General features: G+C 33.6%; 2 protein-coding genes across 2 annotated transcripts; one reads left to right on the top strand and one right to left on the bottom strand.

Moving 5' to 3' along the window:
* Positions 1-296: 296 nt before the first annotated feature.
* On the bottom strand, positions 297-5,613 carry LOTGIDRAFT_208867 (hypothetical protein). The gene is made up of 6 exons (XM_009053332.1): positions 5,535-5,613; positions 4,258-4,485; positions 3,793-3,934; positions 2,741-2,886; positions 2,197-2,376; positions 297-1,769 (listed from the first exon to the last, which is right to left on the bottom strand). The coding sequence occupies exons 2-6, from the start codon at positions 4,472-4,474 to the stop codon at positions 1,588-1,590; spliced, it is 867 nt and encodes a 288-aa protein (XP_009051580.1). The 5' UTR covers positions 4,475-4,485; positions 5,535-5,613; the 3' UTR covers positions 297-1,587.
* A 12,080-nt stretch (positions 5,614-17,693) lies between these two features.
* LOTGIDRAFT_208864 (hypothetical protein) lies at positions 17,694-20,568 on the top strand. The gene is made up of 3 exons (XM_009053331.1): positions 17,694-17,885; positions 18,621-18,823; positions 19,459-20,568. Exons 1-3 carry the CDS (start codon positions 17,766-17,768, stop codon positions 20,162-20,164), a joined length of 1,029 nt encoding a protein of 342 aa, XP_009051579.1. The 5' UTR covers positions 17,694-17,765; the 3' UTR covers positions 20,165-20,568.
* The last annotated feature ends 3,623 nt before the right edge of the window (positions 20,569-24,191 follow it).

The raw sequence follows: 24,191 nt of genomic DNA, 5'->3' as shown, positions 1-24,191 counted from the left end.
TGCGTAGTTGCCTGTTCTCTGTCAGACATCCATTCCCAGGTCTGTATCCTATATTATACATACAATGTAAATCATAAATATTTGTGAGAGGTTGGTGCTACATTAAAGATGGGTTCCCTCATTTTTATTTATGATAATGCTAATACTTATATTAATATAAGTAGAGGTTTTAATTATATGCAATAAGAAAATAATGATATGATTAAGAATACATGATAATTCATTCATCTTAAAGTATTCTATGTATGAAGTATTATATCCTCCTCTACCATATTTCTAACAGATAAAACAAATACAACTATTGTTGTCATTTAATAATAGAAAAATACAGATTTGATACACAGTAGAAATATAGTCCTCAGTCATAATTTATCAATTAATAATATCAATAAAATTATCTAAAAACATCCAAGAGAATGACAAATGGACAAGGTTTTCAAGAATGTGATCAATCAATTTCAAGATGAAATTTGTTTTTAATTTTACTAGTGTATATGCAGGCAACATAAATCCCAAGCTTTTCCTGATAGCAGCACCAACTAATATGGTTAATACTTGCTATACTTCAGTGACAGCAAGACCATTAGTGTAAATGATAAATATTTTCTTTGCCAGCAATTAATAGCTATTTTCAGATTGTAAATGCAAAGTCTGATTGAGCCATGAATCACATAAAGGAATCTTGATAACGTTTGCTGTAGCTTTTGTTTATTTATATGGAAAAAACATCTGACAGGACTGTTGACTCTATTGACCAGACATTAGTGGCAGGGCATCTCAAATGTCCAAGAGACACAAGCCTTCGCCAGACATCGAGTAAAGTTTGGCTAGTCATTCAATGTCGGTCAAATACAAAATTGAATGATTACTTACTGGTGGGTAACAAATTCATCTATCAGTGTTAGGTTAAAAATAACATAATACAGACATGCTGTAGATAGCTGAAATTGAGCCTTATGGAGCGGAAAACAAAAATTTATTGAAGGATTGAATCATTCAATTTGAATGCCATGACAGANAAATAATGCTTCCAAAAAATCTAGCTATAAACATAATCTATCTTTATCCATATATCAGAAAAACGAAACAAAATATAATAATCATAAACTAACCAATTACAATAATAACAGGATTTCTTCATTGTTAAAATGTTATCCAATGTATTCAATAATATCAGAGTAAAATATTTTAACCATAACAATTTACAACAAATTTGATAACAAACAATATAGAGAAATTACATGTATAACAAACATAATAAACATAATTTTTAAAGTAACATAACATAACATTATCAAATATTATTTTGTTCATTAATTGATCAATCAATACAATAGTAACATCTAGCCACAAACCATCAACATATCCATTTTACATTACAACATTCTAGGAATTCATTCAATAAGGAAGAATGAAAAAACATACTTCTATGGCTTTAAGTTGGGATTGTTACTGAATCAAAAAAGAAATAAAAATGCATCTACTTATACATTCAAAATCTAATCAGACACCATTGAAGTAACAAAGACCTTATGTTTGCCAGTCAATCATAAAAAAATAAATTGGACTAAAATTCAGACATGTATGTTAATAATAAGCAGCTACTATACTCAATCCTTTTACTAGATCAACTAGTTCTGTTTCTAGGTTATATAATGATGAATCTATAGGTATATAACCATTGACACCTAGTTCTAACAATTTCTCTTTCCACTCTGGCTTCTTATTTATCTCTAATAGTCCTTTAGTTATTTGGTCTTTTAGTTCTCCTGGAAATATATTTCCAATATGATGATAAAATTGGTATATCATTTCAATGAGGTTTGCATTTTTCAGTAAACCCTTTTGTAACGCGTTTTATTTTTTCAAATTGATTTTATCTTCAGATTCCTGTTTGATTTTATCATAAAAAGTCAAGAGATTCTTAAAATGCACACATTTCCATGCGAAATATCAGTACAGAAATGCCCAAAAAATCTTGTATTTTTTCACTTAATATTCCATTTAAGGAAAATACCTTGCTATGACTCTGGTTTACATCCCCAAAAGTTCTTCATAAATGCTCAAAACCATAGAAAACTTTCTTACTATGGCAGTTTTCTGTATTAAGTGTGTACCAGTATTCATAAATTAAATTTTATTATGATTACAGTACAACAGAGGCTTTAAAAGTCAAGCATGTAAATGTCAAATTACCTGGTAATCTTGAGTTAAAGACAACAGGATAAACTGGCATTGGACCAAAAGAAGTAATAATAGTAATTCTATCTTTAAGATGTGGATGAGATTTAAGATATGCTGATAATGTATTAGAATCTATAGCTGCAGCATCTACTGTACCATCTAATACCATTTCTATTGATTTAAGATGGCTACCTACAAATTATAAATAATAATGGAAAGGCAAATCTGAAAGCAATCTGAAATAGATTAAATGATATTCAACTGATTGTGATTCTTTTCTTTGGCTACTGTAGACTGATGATAACCTGTGAGCAAAATGGAGAGAATTTGACTGACATAATCCAAATCTAACCCTTTTTTTGATGCAAGGCAGTGTAGAATGGGTGAAATTTTGCCAGGACAAGGGCATTAGCCTACTCTTCTCTTGATTTTAATCTATAAGGTGCACAGCCTGAAGCCATGGGGCTAGACTAAACACTTCTTCCATGTAATAATGAGATGAGATGGAAACATCTCCACCATCTTCCACTGACCAACATCGCTTTATAAATCTTACCTGAACATAATATATTACCAAAAAATGTTGAATTAACACCCATCTGTTTAAGATTCTTCAACACAATTAAATTACCACTGACAGATAAGTTATCATTATATGCCCATTTATGTCCTTTTAAATCTTGAAATTCTTTATATTTCAATCTAAATGAAATGAAAATGCATAATATTGACGAAGAGAAAAGGAATAGAGGAAAACAGAAACTATCAATAATAACATCTGATTGATAATATATTTACTCATTAAAACTGTTAATAATAACATCTGATTGATAATATATTTACTCATTAAAACTGTTAATAATAACACCTGATTGATAATATACTTACTTATTGGAACTATCAATAATAACATCTGATTGATAATATACTTACTTATTGGAACTATCAATAATAACATCTGATTGATAATATACTTACTCATTAAAACTGTTAATAATAACACCTGATTGATAATATACTTACTTGTTGGAACTATCAATAATAACATCTGATTGATAATATATTTACTTATTGAAACTATCAATAATAACATCTGATTGATAATATACTTACTTATTGGAACTATCAATAATAACATCTGATTGATAATATACTTACTCATTAAAACTGTTAATAATAACACCTGATTGATAATATACTTACTTGTTGGAACTGTTAATAATAACATATGATTGATAATACACTTACTTATTGGAACTATCAATAATAACATCTGATTGATAATATACTTACTCATTAAAACTGTTAATAATAACACCTGATTGATAATATACTTACTTGTTAGAACTGTTAATAATAACATCTGATTGATAATATACTTACTTATTGGAACTATCAATAATAACATCTGATTGATAATATATTTACTTATTGAAACTATCAATAATAAAATCTGATTGATAATATACTTACTTATTGGAACTGTTAATAATAACATCTGATTGATAATATACTTACTTATTGAAACTATCAATTATAAAATCTGATTGATAATATACTTACTCATTGAAACTATCAATAATAAAATCTGATTGATAATATACTTACTTATTGGAACTATCAATAATAACATCTGAGAAATAAACTGGTCTATTCTGGGAATTCTTATGAATATGTAATGGTGCTGCTTTACATAGTTCTACATTGGGATTATCTCTTAATCTAATATAACCTGAACCACACATAAATCCTATAATATATATACACAATAGCGGTTCATATTTATATATAATTTTTCTTTATCAAATTCTAAATTAAGTCCAATCCCATTCAAATGGGAATCTTAGTTCACTTTGTTTCTCATATAATACTCAATTCCCACATGACATTATGTAAGTTTCTAGTTGGACTAAGCCTAATAAACTAAAACCATAAATGAATGTATGATAATTTTTATAAGCTTACCCTTTTCTGAATGATATTCAAAACAATAAATAAGTGAGGTTTGCTATATATGTTTGACACAGGAATTTGTATAAGTTTTCTAAATAACGATGTAAAAACAAATCTCACCAATATCAACTTCATCTGTAGTAAAGAGATCTACCCTTTCTGAAGGGGGGCAGCTCCATCTAGATTCATGAATAATGTAAGCTTCACGCCCTGTCACTTGTTCTAAGTAATGCATCAAGGTTTCAAACAGCTCAATAGGTATACCAGGAGATAGATATGTTATCAGGCGTAATTTTTCAGCCTTTTTAGGTTGTGGATTTGCTGCTGATGCAGACATTTTTAACTTTTCTGAAAAATTAGAATTTGTATGCAATCAATGGTGAAAAATTTTCTATAACACTAAGGTATACTTATATCACCAGTAATGCTGGTTCTTCTAACATTCTAAGATTACATATATGTATATCAATATTAGCAGAATAATAGTTACCTGTACATCATGTAATAGAAATGAAATGAATGGAGTTTTATGTCTTACTTTACTGCACCATGTGGACTAATGAAGACGGGCAACGCCATGCAGTGTGCAATTATGGAAATTTTTGCCAGGACAGCAGCATTAGCCTGCTCCTTTTCGATTCCAACTGTCGAGGGATCTTTAACATGCACAGCCTGTAGCACACAGGGCCTCGGTTTATTGTCCCATCTAAACGACTAAACGCTTTTTCCATGCCAGTCCCTCTTACCCGCATCACTGACAAGGGGAAACCGGGTTGAAAAATCCAAAGATTGTCATTTCATTATCATCACCAGATACAATGCAAATTGTATAGTTTATGCAGTAAAAAACCCTAAGTAATCTAAAGTTTAAATGCATCTGTAGCATACTCTAGCAAGATAAGGATATTATGATTACCCCTTATCCCTACCTTACCCTAATCAAGACATTACGAAGTGCTGTATCAACCTAAAAATTTTAAAATTTTATGCAGTAGTTTAACCTATATTTGTGCACATAAATTAAGTCATTACAAGACTATTTCTTACAAAATGTGGTTCAGTAAATATTGTGGTTGTATTGACTCTAGATCCAAGCATTTGATATCATGTGGATCAGAAAATTTGCATAAACTAGGCCTACTAAAATTATTTGATTTTACAAGCCTATCTGATTTTGTACGCCGTAAACATACAGATAAGTATTTGTTCCTGGTCACTGACTGTCACTCTTCAAATGCATGACACAAATATTAAATGACATGATGTCGATGATCGGAAGATCCGGATTTGTCGATGTCGGCATTACAATATTCCTATTTCACACGCAAACATAAATTATCTTCAATTCAAATCTATACAGCAGTTCTTCCCCAAACCCTTACCATCAAAATTCTCACCAAGTGGGGGAAGGATAATCTTCAGTCTAAATTAAATTTTTTATGAACGTGAAAGGTGAACAGCTGAAACTTCTTATCCCGTTATGTAGTGTTGATATCAACTGGGCAGACAAATAGGTTGCAGAAAAAAACTAAGATCAAGTCCGCAGACGATAGCCAGCACACAATAAGAAAAATGAACTTTTTGACTCATCCTCGCGATTCAGCCAATCAACGAAAGCGACACAAGGAAAATTATCGGGATTTCCTCCAGGTACACAAATCATGTCATAACAACACAGGAGTCGTTTTTGTCACCCGATTCGATTAGGTTTCGTTTTGCTAGTACAATTAGGTACGATTTGCAGTGGCCCACAAATGTGATACCAGCGATTAGGCAATATGGCTGACTGCACTGTCAACAAAAGAAGGTTGTCTTTAATATTAGCCAATGACATATATGTTTATATAGACAACATTGATATAATTAGCCACTAGTATAAATTACCAATAACGTGACACCTAATCGAATCGCCTAACCACCCCATGGGACGGTTAGGTCGATTAGCCTAATCAGTTTAGGTAAACTGTCTCTCAAATGCACCGATTAGCCCAGACCCGTGGCCTGACCAGTACTCCTGGGGGGTCAAACGTGCAATCGAGGGGGGCAATTTAGCAAAGCATCTTGACAGAGGATTAAACGTTGGGAAACGGACTTTCATGGAATATTTTAGATTAGAGATTATTTTTGTTTAAACACACAAGTTATAATACGTTACATTTTTATTGCCGTTTTAGTTTAAACATAGTCGGGTATGTTTTATGGCAAAACTTTGAACAAATACGTCCAAGTTAATTTTCTGGGTACGGTTTCTGTTGAAGGCAAGAAGAACAAGATTGCGCTGGCGAAGCTGAGTCATAGATCGTCGTCGTGGTGAGTCAACGCGAGTAAGAGTCGAAAAGCTACTTTCACAGTGTGTCAGTCGTAGTAGTGTCGGAACCATCAAACAATTTGTCTTTTTTGATCAAATATTTATCCATTTTTCCTACTTTGGGTTGTTTGATTCATATGAATAAAATTTAGGATAATATACGTCTAATGGTTAGTATTTATAATCAACCAATGAAATCTTTTGAATTTTGAGACAGATTACAATCCAGTATCAGATCAATAATTTTGTTACCAACGGCGCTTTACTGCAGACTTTTTATGATTTTCAACGAACTCAATTGTATCAAATTGTCTATTCTAATGTAATCAAATTTTAAAATGTTATGAAAAGCTATGATGTCTGGTTTCTTCCTCAGCTAAGTATAAACAGAAAGATATTTAAAAACAGTTCTTAAGTAGGCTTACAGATAGGAATACTTCTACTATTTTGTTGAACTATTTCGCATAACGCAGCCCTGAAAGCCATAACCTTATTTTTCGTTACGTAAAATTAAAATATCGAAATACTCATCATATGATCGACAATGCAAGAGCAGCTGACCCGGTGCACTTACTCCACCATAAAATGCCTGACCAGGATGACCACTGTTGGCCATTCACTCAGACTCAGTTACCTGCCGCTCCTATTTGACTCAGGAAAAAGAAAAGGTGTATTTTAAAAAAGCGACCGGTACATTTTTCTAGGGGGGCAAGATTTGATTTATCTAGATTCTACTAGGTGTAGTAGCTCGGAATTTCTGCTTTTAATTCAAGTTTGTAATTACTGACAATAGGCAATGTTTGTCGACATCAAAATCACACTTACCACCGTTTTGCCACTTTTAAACGAACAAATATGAAGATAAATGAATATTTTTAAATTCAACGAGGTGTTCATCTTACACCTTGACCGCGATGGACTTTTGTCTTGTTTCGCTAAAGTTTGTGAACGCAGCAACTTTATTGGATTGTATACTGATGAATACAGCAAATCTGAGCCTCCGACAGAAAGACTCTAAATAAGAGTACTCGCTAAATCGAGGGCTCTGATTGGCTGTCGAAAATTCTATCAAATCGCTGACCGTCAAACAAGAAATACGTAATAAATTGGCCATATAGTGAAGATGGTAATCTGCACAATCCGAAATAACAATCATATTGAGAGTATAGTTTTTGTTCTGGAAGAAGAAACTAAATCTGTTTTAAATCTATTTCTTTTTTATTTCTGAATGTAACATAGAGATGATGGTTAGTGTTTGAAAATGGACCCTAGATGTTTTGGACGGCAAAGCGTATGGAAGGATTTCATTATGGGTTTTGGACATGGATTCTAGAGTTATTATGTTCAGATTTCTATGTTACAAATTTTAATTGCTTGTATAACTATTAAATTAGAAAATGTTATATATTTTTTTTAACTAGTTTATGCCCATAAATGAAATATTGAATAGTTGTCTATTTTTTTCACACACAATATAAAATAGTGGTACAGACTCCCTGTTGTTCTGGTGATACCCGGATTTTGCGTAGGAAATATGCATAGGTTTCTCCTTACTATTGACGCAGATCGAGTTGTAGATGGGACATGGGCAGTTGCGACGCCAGGGGGAACATCCCCTCCTTTAGAAATTTGTTTGCACCTCCAACTGTACCCCACTTTATTTTAAACAAAAATCGAAAATTAGATTTTTATACGTTTTTGTCTCAAAACACGTGTCAAAATCAATATATTAAAAGCAGAAATTCCGAGATACTACACCTAGTAGAATCCAAAGAATATTCATTTATCGTACTATTTCTTCTAGCCTAAAAGTGGAAAAACGGGATTAACAGTAGTTTTGATGTCGACAAACATGACACAGCTGCTTAACATGGCCTAATGGAGGTGTTTCGGGTCGAGTTTTCGGATTAAAATCAGAAAAAAAGCTACTACACCTAGTAGAATCTAAACAATATACATTTATCGTAATATTTATCCCAATTTAAAAGTGGTAAAACGGGGTAAATAGTAAATTTGTTTGAAGTCGACAAGCCGCTTAAAGTGAAGCCTCATGGGGGTGTTTCATGTCCAGCTTTCGGATTAAAAGCAGAAATTCCGAGCTACTACACCTAGTAGAATCTAACGAATATTCATTTATCTAAATATTTATCCTAGTCTAAAAATGACAAAATAGGGTTAATAGTAGTTTTGATGTCGACAAACGTGATACATAACTTGTGAAAATTATCTAAATGGGGGTGTTTCAGGTCGGGTTTTCGGATTAAAAGCCGAAATTCCTAGTAAGTACACGCAGTAGAATCTAATTAATATTTATCATAGTCTAAAAGTGGCAAAACGAGGTTAATGGTAATTTTGATGTCGACAGACATGATTTATAGCTGCTTAACATTAGTTTAATAGGGATGTTTCGTGTCGACTTTTCGAATTAAAAGCAGAAATTCCGAGATACTACACCTAGTAGAATATAAAGAAAATTCATTTATCTTAATATTTATCCTAGTCTAAAAATATCAAAACGGGATTTATAGTAGTTTTGATGTCGACAAACGTGATGTATAACTTGTGAAAATGAGCTTAATGGGGGTATTTCAGGTCGAGTTTTCGGATTAAAAGCAGAAATTCTGAGCTACTACACCTAGTAGAATCTAAGTAATATTTATTTATCGTAATATTTAACCTAGTCTAAACGTGGCAAAACGGGGTTAATGGTACTTTTGATGTCGATATACATGACTTATAGCTGCTTAACATTAGCTTAATAGGGGTGTTCCATGTTGAGTTTTCGGATTAAAAGCAGAAATTCCCCCGTTGATGACCCCACCCCAATTATTTTTTAAAAGTTACAAAATTTGGTTAAGGGAGAAAATAAGGGGTGAATTGTGCTCAGTGTAGTACAATAGTGATTAGAAACCTTAAACTCACCATTGTTTAAAAAGTCTTGATGAACAGGTCTTTCTAGTCAGTTCGAAAATTCTTGATTGGGTACGTTCGATTTGTCTACTAATTAAGGCTTGCTTCTACAACGGTGGGTTCGTTTTGCCGCATTGCCCAACTTGCCGCATCGTGTCCAACTCCACAAAAACGACTTGTAAAACAAAACTAAAGGTTTCTGATAAAATCAGGAAATGGCCATTTGTTTCATATGAAACGAAATATTTCAATCTGTTGTCCCGCATCGATTTTCTTTTTATTTATAATTTGGACATATAGTTAGGGAAATCGAAACTATAGTTTCAAGACTTTCGTACTGTGCCTTTTTACTGAGGCATACTTTTCGCTATTATGGTGACAATACTGAGTTTTCAAAATATAACCCTCACCGCTCACGGTTTTAGATTCCGCAATACTTATTTTCCTGTGAATCCATCCGATGTCTGAACTGTAATTTTTTCTATACAATCGCAGGTTCGTTTATTTTTGTATCTGGAACCAGTGGGGGTTGAGCCACTGTCGAATTATAAGGCACATCTAATACGAGAATTCTTAACTTCTGCTCGCTTGATAATTCTGATTTACTATTCAGAATATTTTTACTTTCAGACATTTCATTTGTTATTATTTCTAGCACGTGGATGATGTTATAGGCACGCAGTAGAGGGACATAACTCTTGCAAGTTATGACGAAGATTTTATTTATTGAACTTGTCTTGTTTCGTTTTATGGATTTATGTATTTTGTATTACGGATCGTTTGTACTTGGTATTTATTTTATTCCAGATTTTACCATAAAACCATATAGTTTCGATTTCCCTAACATGCCAAATTATAAATAAAACAAATTAAAATATTCCGTTTCATGTGAAACAAATGGCCATTGCGGTTTATATCAGAAACCTTGAGTTTCGTTTAACAAGTGGTTTTGTGCAGTTGGGCACGATGCGGCATGTTGGGCAATGCGGCAAAACGAGGTTTTCTTCATGGTTCTATACTGATAGAAAGTACGACCAATCGAACAAATCATCTCTACACTATCTCAACTTGGATGTGAGCTGAAATCAGGGGTAGAGAAATAAAAGCTACTGTATGTAACCAAGGAGTTCATTGTTGACTGAAGAGGTTATGGGCTAAAGAACCTCGCTGGGAGATACTTTCACTGTTATAAGGTATGTAATTGTTGTCAGATGGGGCAATTAACCGAGGACAACCAAAAAGGAAACAGAAACTGGCGCTCTACGGACACAGATTTTCGCCATTGCTAATCTATTATGTTCGTTCACCTTGTCGCTTACTTACACAGTATTATCTTTCCATATTTCAGACTTTTGCTCAGCTGGTGGCACATGAGTGGCTTCGATGGCATAACCATCTCTGAATAGAAATAATTTTATGGAGGAAAAAAGTCTTATAAAGGTAGGTGGGTGTTTGAGTAGGTTGGTTACCGAAAGCCGAACTGAACTGGTGTATACTGGAGGTATGGGTTTCCTGGTGGTGATAGGTGTGCTGTTTGGCTTGAGTAGGTGTTAGGATCAGATTATTAGACATGGTTTTGCTAATAATCAAAGCTAGGTAGGGCATCATCTCATACTGATATTAGCTCTATTGTAGCTACCCCTTGCACCCACATTCGTTTCTCTTCCGTCAAAGTTAGGCTTGTGTTAGGTTCTGTTAGGTTGCTCCAGATTTTGTGTTAGGTTTAACATAATTCTTTAGGTTGCTGACCGGCGAATTATTTCCATCGATTTCCTTGCAGGACTTAGCTCGGCCATTAGGGCTAAGTTAGGGGCGTTAGGGATACGAGTGTGGGATCATGTGAGGCTCTAAATCAAACTATTACCATATAGTTTATAGAGATGATATTGACGGACTTTGCTTAGAGACTTAGATTTGAATTTGTGTTAGGATATGGCTGATAGAATTGAGTTAGGGAATTGTTTTGAAAGTGTGTGATAGTGTGTGTTTGTATGTGTGTATATATTTATGTTTGACTGTCTACACATGCATGTGTTGAAGTCAAAGACATTGGTATGGAGCTGTCATGTTTGTGTTTTTGCTGATGCCTCACTACTAATGATCTCTCTGTTTTTCTGTAAGGTGGTATGGCAATGGTTATTCTATGCATAGAACGCCATTTGTATGTAGGATGTTGGCTCTCTGATACGGCGGTACGGATGATACGTGTGTAGGTGTAGGGTTCGATTTATTCTTTATTTAAAAGTAATTGTCATTAAGTTTTAATAAATTTCTTGTTAAATTCTAATGGTTACATTCATATTTTGTATTTGATTGGTTGTAATGTTGCACAAAAGAGTCTGTTTGATGAGGGAATTTTACTCTTTCCTTTTTCCTTTTTCCGTGCACTGTTGCGGTGGGTGCCAAGTACTAATAATAATCCAACCCCTCTAATGTTAACCCCGAAATTCCCGAAACTAACAGAAGCTTTTATTTTCCAATTCTTTCCTTTGGACGTTTATATGCTTCCCTTGGTCGTTTGTATGGTTTCGTCAGGTCGTTTATTTGTTTGCCTTGGACGAAGAATGTAACCATTTCATTAAAGATAGGACTTTTTGCTAAGTGTTAGGGTATATAGGGTTAATATTTTCTATTAATTTTTATTTTAATTGATTAACTTTTTCATGATCACGATTGTTATTTTTCTTGTTTCTCTTTCCATTTTCGTAATTTTGATTTTCACTGAGTAATATGATTTTCCATTTTCATAATTTTGATTTTCATTAATTAAGATAATTTTTTCCATTTGCATAATTTAGACTTTAATTTTTCATTATGACTTTTTTACACTTAACAGTAGGGACTTTAGTAATTTAAATTTTAAAGAGTTAAAGATAGGTTCTAGGTGCTAGGAGTGGAATTGAAGATAGGGCCCAGTTAGGTGCTAGGATGCTTTAGGGTCAAGTACCGTCGCCCCTCTTCTGACCTGTTACCTTGACTGTTGTGATGAAGATGTTCTAGGGTATGCTTATCCTACACAACATTAGCTTTCATGTGATATCCTAATTTCTGATTACTCCCCCACCAGCAGTAAGGTTCAAACTGCAGGAGGGACATGCTGATGATAAGAATGATGTGATGCAACAGAACTTAATTTGGTGGCAGGGTATAGCCTACTTACTCTACCCCCTTCCTACCTCCATTTTCATCAAGGCTGTAGAATGAGCATGCTTAAGTTCAATATTTGATGGTGTTGCAGGGTATGCTTACTCTGACTAAACACTGAGCCCCACCCCCCACCTCCCCACCCCCTCACTTATTTACTTAATCATATATATTGTTTTCAACAGAAGTAACTAATTTTATTTTTTTAGTTGTAGGTACAAGCAACAACTTTTAATGAATAATAAATAAAATGTTCTTATATTGTTTTTTTTTTCTTTTCATTTTCATGGTTGTTTTATTGTTAGGTTTTGTATTTTCGGTCCTATATTTCACCTGCTCGGCACACGGTGTACTGATCCCTTCCCTTCTATTTTTAGGTAATGAAAGTATGATGAATGGTAGTCAAGATATAATATTGTCAAAGGGATGTTTATAATTTCATTCGATTTCATGGTATGAAATGGTCAAGAATGAAATAACCAAAAGGGGAAAAAGTCTTTAAAAAAAGAATTAGGTGGGTGTTTGGGTAGGTTGGTTGGTTTCGTGTAGGAATGGGTCGCGGAATGCTGCCGAACTGAACTGGTGCATACTGGAAGTATGGTTTTCCTGGTGGTGATAGGTGTGCTGTTTGGCTTGAGTAGGTGTTAGGATCAGATTATTAGACATGGTTTAGCTGATAATCAAAGCTAGGTAGGGCATCATCTCTTACTGATATTAGCTCTATTGTAGCTACCCCTTGCACCCACATTCGTTTCTCTTCCGTCAAAGTTAGGCTTGTGTTAGGTTCGGTTAGGTTGCTCCAGATTTTGTGTTAGGTTTAACATAATTCTTTAGGTTGCTGACCGGCGATTTATTTCCATCGATTTCCTTGTAGGACTAAGCTCGGCCATTAGGGCTAAGTTAGGGGCGTTAGAGATACGAGTGTGGGATCATGTGAGACTCAAAATCAAACTATTACCATATAGTTTATAGAGATGATATTGACGGACTTGCTTAGAGACTTAGACTTGAATTTGTGTTAGGATATGGCTGATATGATTGAGATAGGGAATTGTTTTGAAAGTGTGTGATAGTGTGTGTTTGTATGTGTGTATATATTTATGTTTGACTGTCTACACATGCATGTGTTGAAGTCAAAGACATTGGTATGGAGCTGTCATGTTGTGTTTTTGCTGATACTTCACTACTAATGATCTCTCTGTTTTTCTGTAAGGTGGTATGGCAATGGTTATTCTATGCATAGAACGCCATTTGTATGTAGGATGTTGGCTCTCTGATACGGCGGTACGGATAATAAGTGTAGGTGCAGGGTTCGATTTAATCTTTTTTTAAAAGTAATTGTCATTAAGTTTCAATAAATTTCGTATTAAATTCTAATGGTTACATTCATATTTTGTATTTGATTGGCTGTAATGTTGCAAAAAAGAGTCTGTTTGATGAGGGAATTTTACTCTTTTCTTTTTCCTTTTTCCGTGCTCTGTTGCGGTGGTGGCCAAGTACTAATATTAACCCAACCCCTCTAATGTTAACCCCGAAATTCCCGAAACTAACAGAAGCTTTTATTTTCCAATTATATGTTTGCATTGGTCGTTTGTATGGTTGCCTTGGATGAAGAATGTAACCACTTCTTTAAAGATAGGACATTTTGCTAAGTGTTAGGGTATAGGGTTAATATTTTCAATTAATTTAAAGTATTAGAGTTTTTCATGTTCACAATTGTTTTTCTGGAGTAGTTTCTTTTTCCATTTTCGTAATTTTGATTTCCGCTGAGTAATTTGATTTTTTCTATTTTCATAATTTAGACTTTAATTAATTTGTTCCATTTTTCATAATGACTTTTTTACACTAAAACAGTGGGGATTTTAGTAATTTAAATTTTAAAGAGTTAAAGATAGGGTTCAGTTAGGTGCTAGGAATAGAAATTTTGGTAATTTTAATGTTAAAGATAGGACTCTGCTAGGTGCTAGGAGTAGAATTAAAGATAGGGCTCAGTTAGGTGCTAGGATGCTTTAGTGTCAAGTACCGTCGCCCCTCTTCTGACCTGTTACCTTGACTGTTGTGATGAAGATGTTCTAGGGTATGCTTATCCTACACAACATTAGCTTTCATGTGATATCCTAATTTCTGATTACTCCCCCCACCAGCAGTAAGGTTCAAACTGCAGGAGGGACATGCTGATGATTTAAGAATGATGTGATGCAATAGAACTTTATTTGGTGGCAGGGTATAGCCTACTTACTCTACCCCCTTCCTACCTCCATTTTTATCAAGGCTGTAGAATAAGCATGCTGAAGCTCAATATTTGATGGTGTTGCAGGGTATGCTTACTCTGAATAAATACTTAGCCCCACACCCCACCCCCTCCCTTATTTACTTAATCATATATATTTTTTTCAAAAGAAGCAATTAATTTTTTTTAGTTGTAGGTACAAGCAACAACTTTTAATGAATAATAAATAAAAAAATTTTATTGTTTTTTCTTTTCATTTTTCCCTTATTCATTTTCCTGGTCGTTTCAATGTTAGGTTTTGTGTTTTCGGTCCTATATTTCACCTGCTCGGTACACGGTGTACTGATCCCTTACATTCTAATTTTAGGTAACGGATGGAAATGGTAACCAACGACAACCAAACCAAACCAAACCAGAGAAGTTCAGTCAATCTCGTTTTTACAGATATACTTCATAGTTTAATAGCTCAGATGTAGCAAATCTTGCTGCCTCCCTTACTCATATCTCTCACGAGTTAGGTTAGTGTTAGTGGTTTCATGTTAGGTTAGATATGACAATTCGTTTAGGGGTTGCCGGCCAGCAACAGAATGATTCGTTTTACTTGTTTACTTGATTAATATAGGACTATAGTAGGGACTACGATAGGGGCGTTTGAGATTCGAGTATGGGACTAAGCAAGGTTCAAAATTTAAATATATCCCGCCGGATATTTTTAGTTATATCTGTTTGAGATATTTTGGGCCAACTTGACTGGAAAGAGGGATGTGTGTCGAGAAGATAAGATGTGAAGAAGAGATGAGATGTCTGCTGTGTTTCCATATTTTGTATTATAAGATATAATGTGACTATTACATTAATGTTATTGAGATTTACTGGCTATTAACTATGACTTTGATATGAATTTCAGAAAACATCCCCTGAATTCAATCAATGGTTTAGATATTGAGAAGCTACCAGATCTACGCTATGGCTACCAGAAACCAGGCCTACCCATAGGGTGTTGCGGTAAATAAAGATTTTTTTTTTTCAATTTTCCATAACCATGTATAACTATGCTCACCCTTTTGTGCTACACACAACCTCGCCCTCGAATCTCAGCGTTATGAGATTCTGTGTTGGGGGAATGTTAGGTTTGCTAAGGTTAGGATATGTGTAGGGCTCACGTGGGTTTTTATTAGGTTTGTGTTAAGGGTTGTAGGGACTAAACTTGCTTGTGTTAGGGTGATGTTAAGCTTGTTTTGCTGGTTAAGTTCGTATGATCAAGATTTGTTGGCCAACAAATCATAGAGGTACTGTAGGGCCAATAGGTGTGAGATTGTACCTTGATTAGTAACAAAAGGGCTTGCATGTTAAACATGTATATGAATATATTGGAAAAAAATCCTTCTGCGGCATAACATCACTATGTATTTCTATATACGTCCGAGTATAGCTTCCGAGGTGCTTTCGCATTAGGTCGGACACAAGTTTCCATTGATGTCCGAGACTCATCTATGGTTTTCCTGTCTGGCGAAGTCACTGTGGACGGAAGATTAACATGTCATAGTCAAAAAAATATCTGTATATGTAATAGTATTGTATATGTAATAGTATTGTATAATTATGTATTGTATATTGTAACACCTTGTTATTATTTAGTCTATACAATCTACCCCCCTCCCCCACCTCTTTCCAGTATGAAATAAAGCATCTTTTTTATAGAGCACACTGCCCTCAATTCCTAGTGAAAATTGCAAGACAGGTTGTCTAAAGACAATGGTTAGATTAGGATTTTGATATCTGAAATTGCATTATCTTTAAGATTTGAGATATGAAAGACCTAAAGGCGGGAGGCTAATTCTAAAAATTGTCGTTTTATACGCCCACATTATAATGTGGTCGTATATTGTCGTCGTCCCTGTCCGTCGGTACATCCGTTCACAATTGGCTTGTGAACGCAATAGATATAACTTTTTTTTTTCTAATTTGAATGAATTTTAGTGCGATCATTTATATTCATGAGATCTTGGACAAAATTTGGTTGTGAACACAATAGGGACTACAGTTTTCATCCAATTTAAATGAAATTTGGTGTGAATATTTATAATGAGATCTTGGACAAGATTGAATTTGATACTTTTTCGATCAACGGAATTTGAGTTATAGCCCTTGACTTAGTAAAATGCATCAAAATTTGTAGGTGAAAGGTGACAGATTATGTCAGAATTTTATTAAATAATGTGTGTTTGTTTAAATCAACAATATCTTGCACAAATTAGATTGACTGCCCTTGATATACTGAAAATGTATCAAGAAAGTGGGCGTATCTTGCAAGGCAACCACTTGTGTGAACTGCCAAACTCTAGCGGATGAGTATAACCGGTAGTAGTCTACTTTCAATTTTAGTAGCTCAAAATTTTCATGGTCATCATATTATTTTGAATTTTTAGGAGGCATTAAGCATTGGTTAGGCTTTCATTCGACATATCGAAAAGCTTTCAACGAGATGGCAAATGAATTAGTGGAGTGAATCCATTATGTTATTATATGATTTGTGTCCCTTGAGGGAATCCCGATAATTTTCCTTATGTCGCTTTTGTTGATTGGCTGAATCGCGAGGATGAGTTCAATTTTCTGCTGTCTATCGTCTGCGGACTTGATCTTAGTTATTGTCTGCAAACCTTTTTGTCTGCCCAGTTGATCTCGACCCGAGTGCCTAAGTTATTTCCCTTCAGTAGAATATTTACGATTACCAAGACACTGGTATTTTGAAATACACGAAAGCTTACGTTTTCGATTTTCAATTATGAATAGTAGGCCTACAAGAAAATGTAAAGTGAATGTGAATAATCATTGCTAGATATAATATCTACAGATTATATTATATCTGTCTTTTGGTCGATTTTGATATAATAAGGACGTTCAAAGCTTCACAGAGAGTGTCTGGGTGTCCTAGATTCAGATCAGACTACTTTTGGTTTTACTTTCTGAAATACTTCCTTCAAAAAATCGGAGGAAAAATTTGACTTAAAATAACCAAAAGTAAACCTTAATAAAATGCTTAGCTTTGATACAGCAGATAAATTAGCTACTGTCGGATTAAGTGTTTCAAGTATCTTGTTCTATATATTTTACAACCGCTACAAACACCATCAATTGTCAGCTGATCAAGTCAAGGTTATTATCATCATTATTTGTAATGTTTAGAACTCAGCCCTCATCTACAATTCAGTATACAGTCTGTAGACCTACCACTGAATCTGTTTTTACCGTTTTCAGTCAATATTGGCAAATTCATATGCAATAAAGTTCTATCTATAACTACTATAAGCTTATGGAATCTAGACTATTCCATAACTCTTAAATTCCTGGGATTCTGGACATTTTTTTAAAATCTAGATCTAATTAATGTTTGCGAACAATCAAAAAAACCCATTCGAGTTAGAAATTACAATGATTATTGTCTGAGCTAAGTAAAAAAAGGTTTTTAAATTTTTTACATTATATTTATGACAATATTGGAATAGCAGCCTCAAATTAGTACCGGTAATGTTAGTCTTGGAATGACTTTGCTTTGATAATAAATAATATAAACATGAGCATACATTATAGAGGACAATTTCCAGTCAAAGTTTGGACCTTTCGGGGTTTCTAGGTGAGAAATGGTTTCTTTTTAAATATAAAATTCCAAAAAATTATATTTTCATCCAAGCGAAAACATTATAAGACTTACAGTAATATTTTTAGGCAAATTCTCTTTAAAAAAGAAATATAGAATAAATTGAAAGGCTGAAAGGGAGGTATTGAATTATTTGTGAACCATGACATAGTGTAGGTTACCTGAAATATTAGTATCAAAGAATACATATCTGTTACAAAATATCTCTCGTATGTTAATTTTGATGATTTTAGGCTGCAGTTGATGTTGAATTAGGAAGTGATTTAAAACGTAGATTACAAGGATGTGAAGATCACAAAATAGCGTACGCTAAGATAGAGGGAGTAGTTACAAGTCTTGGTAGAACTTTATTCAGTCAGTATGACTCTACCAAGGAAGGTGTTCTTGTCAATGCAACACTTGAGGAACTTAAATCTAGAAGAGTTAATGGATTTTGGTAAGATTGGAACTGATGATGTCTTTTGTTTCTGTCCTGGTTAAAGGGACAGATTCACCATTTTCTGGGGTTGATTTTGGTCTTGCACATATGTAAATAATCTTCAGAAGTACTAAAATGTACAAAAATCCATTATTTCAAAAATACCTCAAATAGGAATATCTATTTCTTTTCTGTGCATGTATATGTCTTTCCTATAAATGTCAAGAAAAGGCGATTCTTCTTTTTAAGTTTGAAACAGGAATAATTCTAGATAATTTTGAAGAGCAAATCTGTCCCTTTAAAAAAGACAAATCTCACACATATGTATTTCACCAAAATTTATTTCATGTTATGTCCCTTTTTGTAACTCAATGTTTAAACAATTTAAAAGTTGTATTTTAAACATATGAATAAAATATTACAATGTTGTTAGAGTCATTTATGAGTCAAAAGTCCCAAAACTGGAACAAAATGAAAGACTGGTGATGCCTGGTACTATCAAAAGGACAAAGCACATAATATCTTGCATACTGTTGATTTTGGTTAGCACATTGGTCTGTAATTGATGTCAGACATTGCCAATATTCCGTCAGTGAAATGAAATTGTGGTGTTCAGATGTAATATCTGCTGACTTGTTTAATGTTTTTTCTAGGTCTGATGTAAGGAAGGTGTTGAGAAGTATTTATGAATGTGTACCATTTGCTCTGACAACTGACTATGAAGTTGGAAGTGAAATATATATCACTGATGTAGCTGATGCTGACTTTCTCATGGATGATTTATCTGTAACATATGACAGATATCAACCAAATAATGCATCATTGTTACAAGTTGGTCTGGATCGAGTTCTTGGAGATATATCTAAGGGGTTACATGAGAAAGAACGGATGCTGCTAGTTGGAACTCATCTGGTGGGATTTGGAGAAGTGTTTATGGAGAATGGTAAAGTAAAATTTGGACCTGGACAAGGGACTAAATATATATTAACAAAACTGAGCAAAAATGAGGTCATTAAATCATTAAAGTCACAATCTACAATATTTAAAGTTTTAATGGTTATCTGGGGTTGTTTCAGCTCTGGATTTCTGATTTATCTTATTTGGAAACACACCAAAAAGTATACAGAAGAACGCAGGAACAGACAGATATTTGAAGAGGCTAGATTGGGGTTAACTAATGCTGAGAGAAGTGGAGAGAACAGCGAATGTGTAATATGTTTGGAAAATCCAAGAGATATTGTTATTTTGAACTGTGGTCATGTAGCTATTTGCTCATCGTGTGCCCAAATGTTACCAACTCAACTGTGCCCTGTTTGTAGAAATCACATAGAAAAATTTGTACCATTATACCAGTCATAGAGTTCCATTCTTAGTTTTCTATGCTACGCCTTATTGTTTTTCAATAATTACAACTGATAAGTCCAACTGATGAATATAGACACTTTACTGACCAATTTTAAGACTTTATAAGATTGATGTATTCTTGTAAATAAACTGATTTATCTAAAAATTAGATATAATAAAAATTAATTAATACATATTATTTTATAAAACACTAATGGGTTCCTATAATTTTTTTCAACTTAACCTATTGCAAACACATGAAAATTTATGGTGAAAAATCTACAGTAATCAATCGATTTAACAGAAATAGCTATCCCAGGCTGGAATAGATGCAGATGTTTTGGTCTAGTCTTATGGGTGATATATATCAATAATATCATTTATACAATGCTAACTGATTAAAAATGATTTCATTAATCAAATGAATTGTTTTTTCTGAAATAACAGTCTTTGAAGTTCTTTTCTTTTATGTCTGGACCAGATTGTAATCAATTTTTTCTTTGTAGAAAAATGCACCTTATTCTGAGAGTTTTATCAGTAAATAAGCTGGCATTAAAAATTGTTTGAATTTCCTATCCTAGATAACCAGGTGTGTGAAAACCAGGTTATTGTCTATGGTATCTTTAAGGAAAGATGTAGTACAGTCAAGTAACCTAATTTCGTGGAAACCTATTATTTGTGGATTTCCGGAAATGATTAATAATTTACATGAGCGACCTTGCGCGACCTCCGCATTAGTTTGTTTTAGTAAACATGGGTTTTCTGTACAATATCAGCTAGTAGAATGAATCCAGTATTTTCAAGCAAAGTAAAATGTATTAATGTATACTTTGACAAATACAAAATGGCGGATTTGACTTATTACCAAACGTCACCATTTTTTATCGGCCGAATTTCCTTATAATCCCAAGCCCTAATCGGAATTCCAAGTGTCGTCTGCTAGAATGTAGTCCAACGAATGAAGTCACATGATCAACTAGCGGATTCCGTGTCAGCAGAAAATTTCTATGGAACACAAAGTGGACCATATTCTTATGTTGTTTCAGTGACTTTTAGCAATAAATCACGCTACGTATCTTATTTTGTCAGTCGCTATTTTTTTTTAAATCGTGGTTCTTTGAAGGAATTGTCACTAGTTATTATGAATTAATATTTAAGATAAATACTAAGAGAAGTTAATTATACCACCCGGTATCTATACAACATGTTTTTCTCGACTTATTTATAGATCAAACATTGTACACGAAAATAGGTGACGCATTCTGCCGCCGTTGCCGAGTTGGTTGCTCATGAAATATGGGTCAAAGTGAAGGATTCATAAAGAAAATCGAAATAAACCAATTTTAATTATTTTGTAGAATATCTGAGGAAACATCTAAGACATAAAATTTTCGTTTTTTTTAACTTTTTACGAAATTCGGTGTTGAATCCTTATATCCACGAAAATAGGTTACACCAGAAACGGGAATTTATTATCTAATCTAATTGGTAATAATGTTCACAGATCACCATCAAAATTTTGTGCCTTCAAATCCAGGTGTGTTGAAAATTTACCACATTAAAAAGTTAAAAAGATGATTCTTCCATACTTTTCTAGTTTCATTTCTTTTTTCAGCTATTTATTGCTAAAATTAGAAAAAGACTGAAATTATTTAAAGTACCTAATCTTCTATATTCTGCTCTATTTCTAGCTAAAATTTTGCTATTTTAGAAATAGATTGAATTGTTCTAAATACCTAGTCTGCTATTCTCAGCTCTATTTACAGCTACACGAAGCTTAAAATGGAATGGGGGACCAGTTTACCCCCCTTGGTATATTGAACTGGTTACGGGCCTGCTGGACACTCATCCTTCTCAGAAATTCCACGGCTCCAAAGAGATCTTTTTAACAGTTCATGATGAAAAAAACTAACAATTTACCACCAGTTCCTATATTAGATGGTATTTTGTATAAAAATACTGAAAAGTCATTTGTATAGATTTGATTGTATAATTATACTGGTAATAGGGAGCAAAATGAGGACATTTTCACACCAAATACAGATTCTGTTTTATTTAAAAATCGACATGAAAATCACAAATAATGAAGTATGGAGTACTACAAGGGTTTGTCTTGGGACCGATATTATTTACTTTATATACTACCCCCATTGGCGATATAATCCGAGAGAATGGGAATAACTACCATCTATACGCTGATGATACCCAACTGTATTTGACGCTTAATAAACGTTTCGTAACGTTCAGTATCTGCTTACTCCTTCTGTCAAAAATCTCGGTGTAATGTTCAACTGTCAATTTGACTTTGACAATCATCATATCAATTCGTGTGTAATAAAGTAAATTTTCATTTATGCAACATTGGAAAGCTGCGTCCTTATACCTCAACAAAGATAGGCCTACAGCCAAAATGCTTATTAGTGCTTTTGTTCTCTCCATCCTGGATTACTGCTTGTTTCTTGTTTCATTTACCTGACAATAAAATTGACCGACTACAGAAACTTCAGAACAGAGCTGCTCAAATCATCATGAAGACCAATATATTCCATCACATATACTTTTCGCTCCCAAAATGACTCTTAAAATCAGTCAAACTCGCGAAAGATGTGTGTACTTTTAAGAAACTTTTAACAACAGAACTTTTTACCAACTCTTTCACTAAATCCCTTTTACCGGCGTGTTTATTCGTTTTTAACTGTGTGCTGAATTTTTTAAATCTACAACTGCTTTATACGTGTGTGTGGGAGTGTGGGTGTGTGTTTATCATTATATGCGCGTAAGAGCAACTTTACTGTTGGATTTACCAGCGCGATATAAATAGAATGCTATTACTGTTATTATTGTTACATATTCTATTTCCGATCCTGCCACTATTAAAACCCTTTAGAGGTTACGAGCAAGTTCCTCCTTAATGTACAAGGCGCTTCATTTTATTCATCCAAAATTCACCTCACCATCACCATTTCGACTTAATACCAGCAACTCATCATCATTCATAGACGATGGAAGAAGCGGTCAAGATATTATCTAAACGATTGGCAGACTTAACTGGTAGCTGATACCTTAGCAGGTAAAGAAAAAAAAACTTTCATATCTCCCATGGACGAGAATATATATTATTATAGGCAACGTGTAAAGCCGATTCAATAATTCAATTCCCAATTTCATTATTAAACAACCAACTAATGAAATTCCCAGAAAAAACAAACAATATCGATAAAAATTATTCTCAAACAATTGTCGAAAGCCCAGCATGGTGTTGTAAACATTAATTATGTCCATTTTCTTATATTTTGTCTTTTTCGTATTACATTCTACGTTTCATGATCAAGATTGGAAAAATCAAGAAGTTGTGAAGTAGATTCAGAAAATCAGTCACACAGTCCATTTTTCTAGTTTTAGAAGATTTGGCAACACCACGACTTAAAAAAAATCTTTTATAGTCGACTTTCATAGTCATATAGACAGGCTACCAGCAAAATTCATCTGTACGATTGCATGTACTTATTTTTTAAAGACCGTTGTGATATCGGCTTAAGAATGTTCTTGTTTCATTTACCTGACAATAAAATTGACCGACTACAGAAACTTCAGAACAGAGCTGCTCAAATCATCATGAAGACCAATATATTCCATCACATATACTTTTCGCTCCCAAAATGACTCTTAAAATCAGTCAAACTCGCGAAAGAGAATTTAGAAGATTTGGCAACACCACGACAATCTTTTATAGTCGACTTTCGTAGTCATATAGACAGGCTACCAGCAAAATTATTTTGTGTTTGAAATGATTCATCTGTACGATTGCATGTACTTATTTTTTAAAGACCGTTGTGATATCGGCTTAAGAATTTTCTTGTTTCATTTACCTGACAATAAAATTGACCGACTACAGAAACTTCAGAACAGAGCTGCTCAAATCATCATGAAGACCAATATATTCCATCACATATACTTTTCGCTCCCAAAATGACTCTTAAAATCAGTCAAACTCGCGAAAGAAGATTTAGAAGATTTGGCAACACCACGACAATCTTTTATA

This window comes from Lottia gigantea, assembly GCF_000327385.1.
Source record: "Lottia gigantea unplaced genomic scaffold LOTGIsca_2, whole genome shotgun sequence".
Classification (NCBI taxonomy): Eukaryota; Metazoa; Mollusca; class Gastropoda; family Lottiidae; genus Lottia; species Lottia gigantea.
This window is presented reverse-complemented; position numbering and strand designations above follow the sequence as displayed.

Coding starts and splice junctions, on each gene's coding strand:
- LOTGIDRAFT_208867 (XM_009053332.1), bottom strand. CDS start 4,474: ATGTCTGCATCAGCAGCAAATCCACAACCTAAAAAGGCTGAAAAATTA. Junction 2,377..2,740: donor TGGTAATATATTATGTTCAG/GTAAGATTTATA, acceptor TATAATTTGTAG/GTAGCCATCTTAAATCAATA. Junction 1,770..2,196: donor CTTTAACTCAAGATTACCAG/GTAATTTGACAT, acceptor ATATATTTCCAG/GAGAACTAAAAGACCAAATA.
- LOTGIDRAFT_208864 (XM_009053331.1), top strand. CDS start 17,766: ATGCTTAGCTTTGATACAGCAGATAAATTAGCTACTGTCGGATTAAGT. Junction 17,886..18,620: donor TGTCAGCTGATCAAGTCAAG/GTTATTATCATC, acceptor TGATGATTTTAG/GCTGCAGTTGATGTTGAATT. Junction 18,824..19,458: donor AGAAGAGTTAATGGATTTTG/GTAAGATTGGAA, acceptor TGTTTTTTCTAG/GTCTGATGTAAGGAAGGTGT.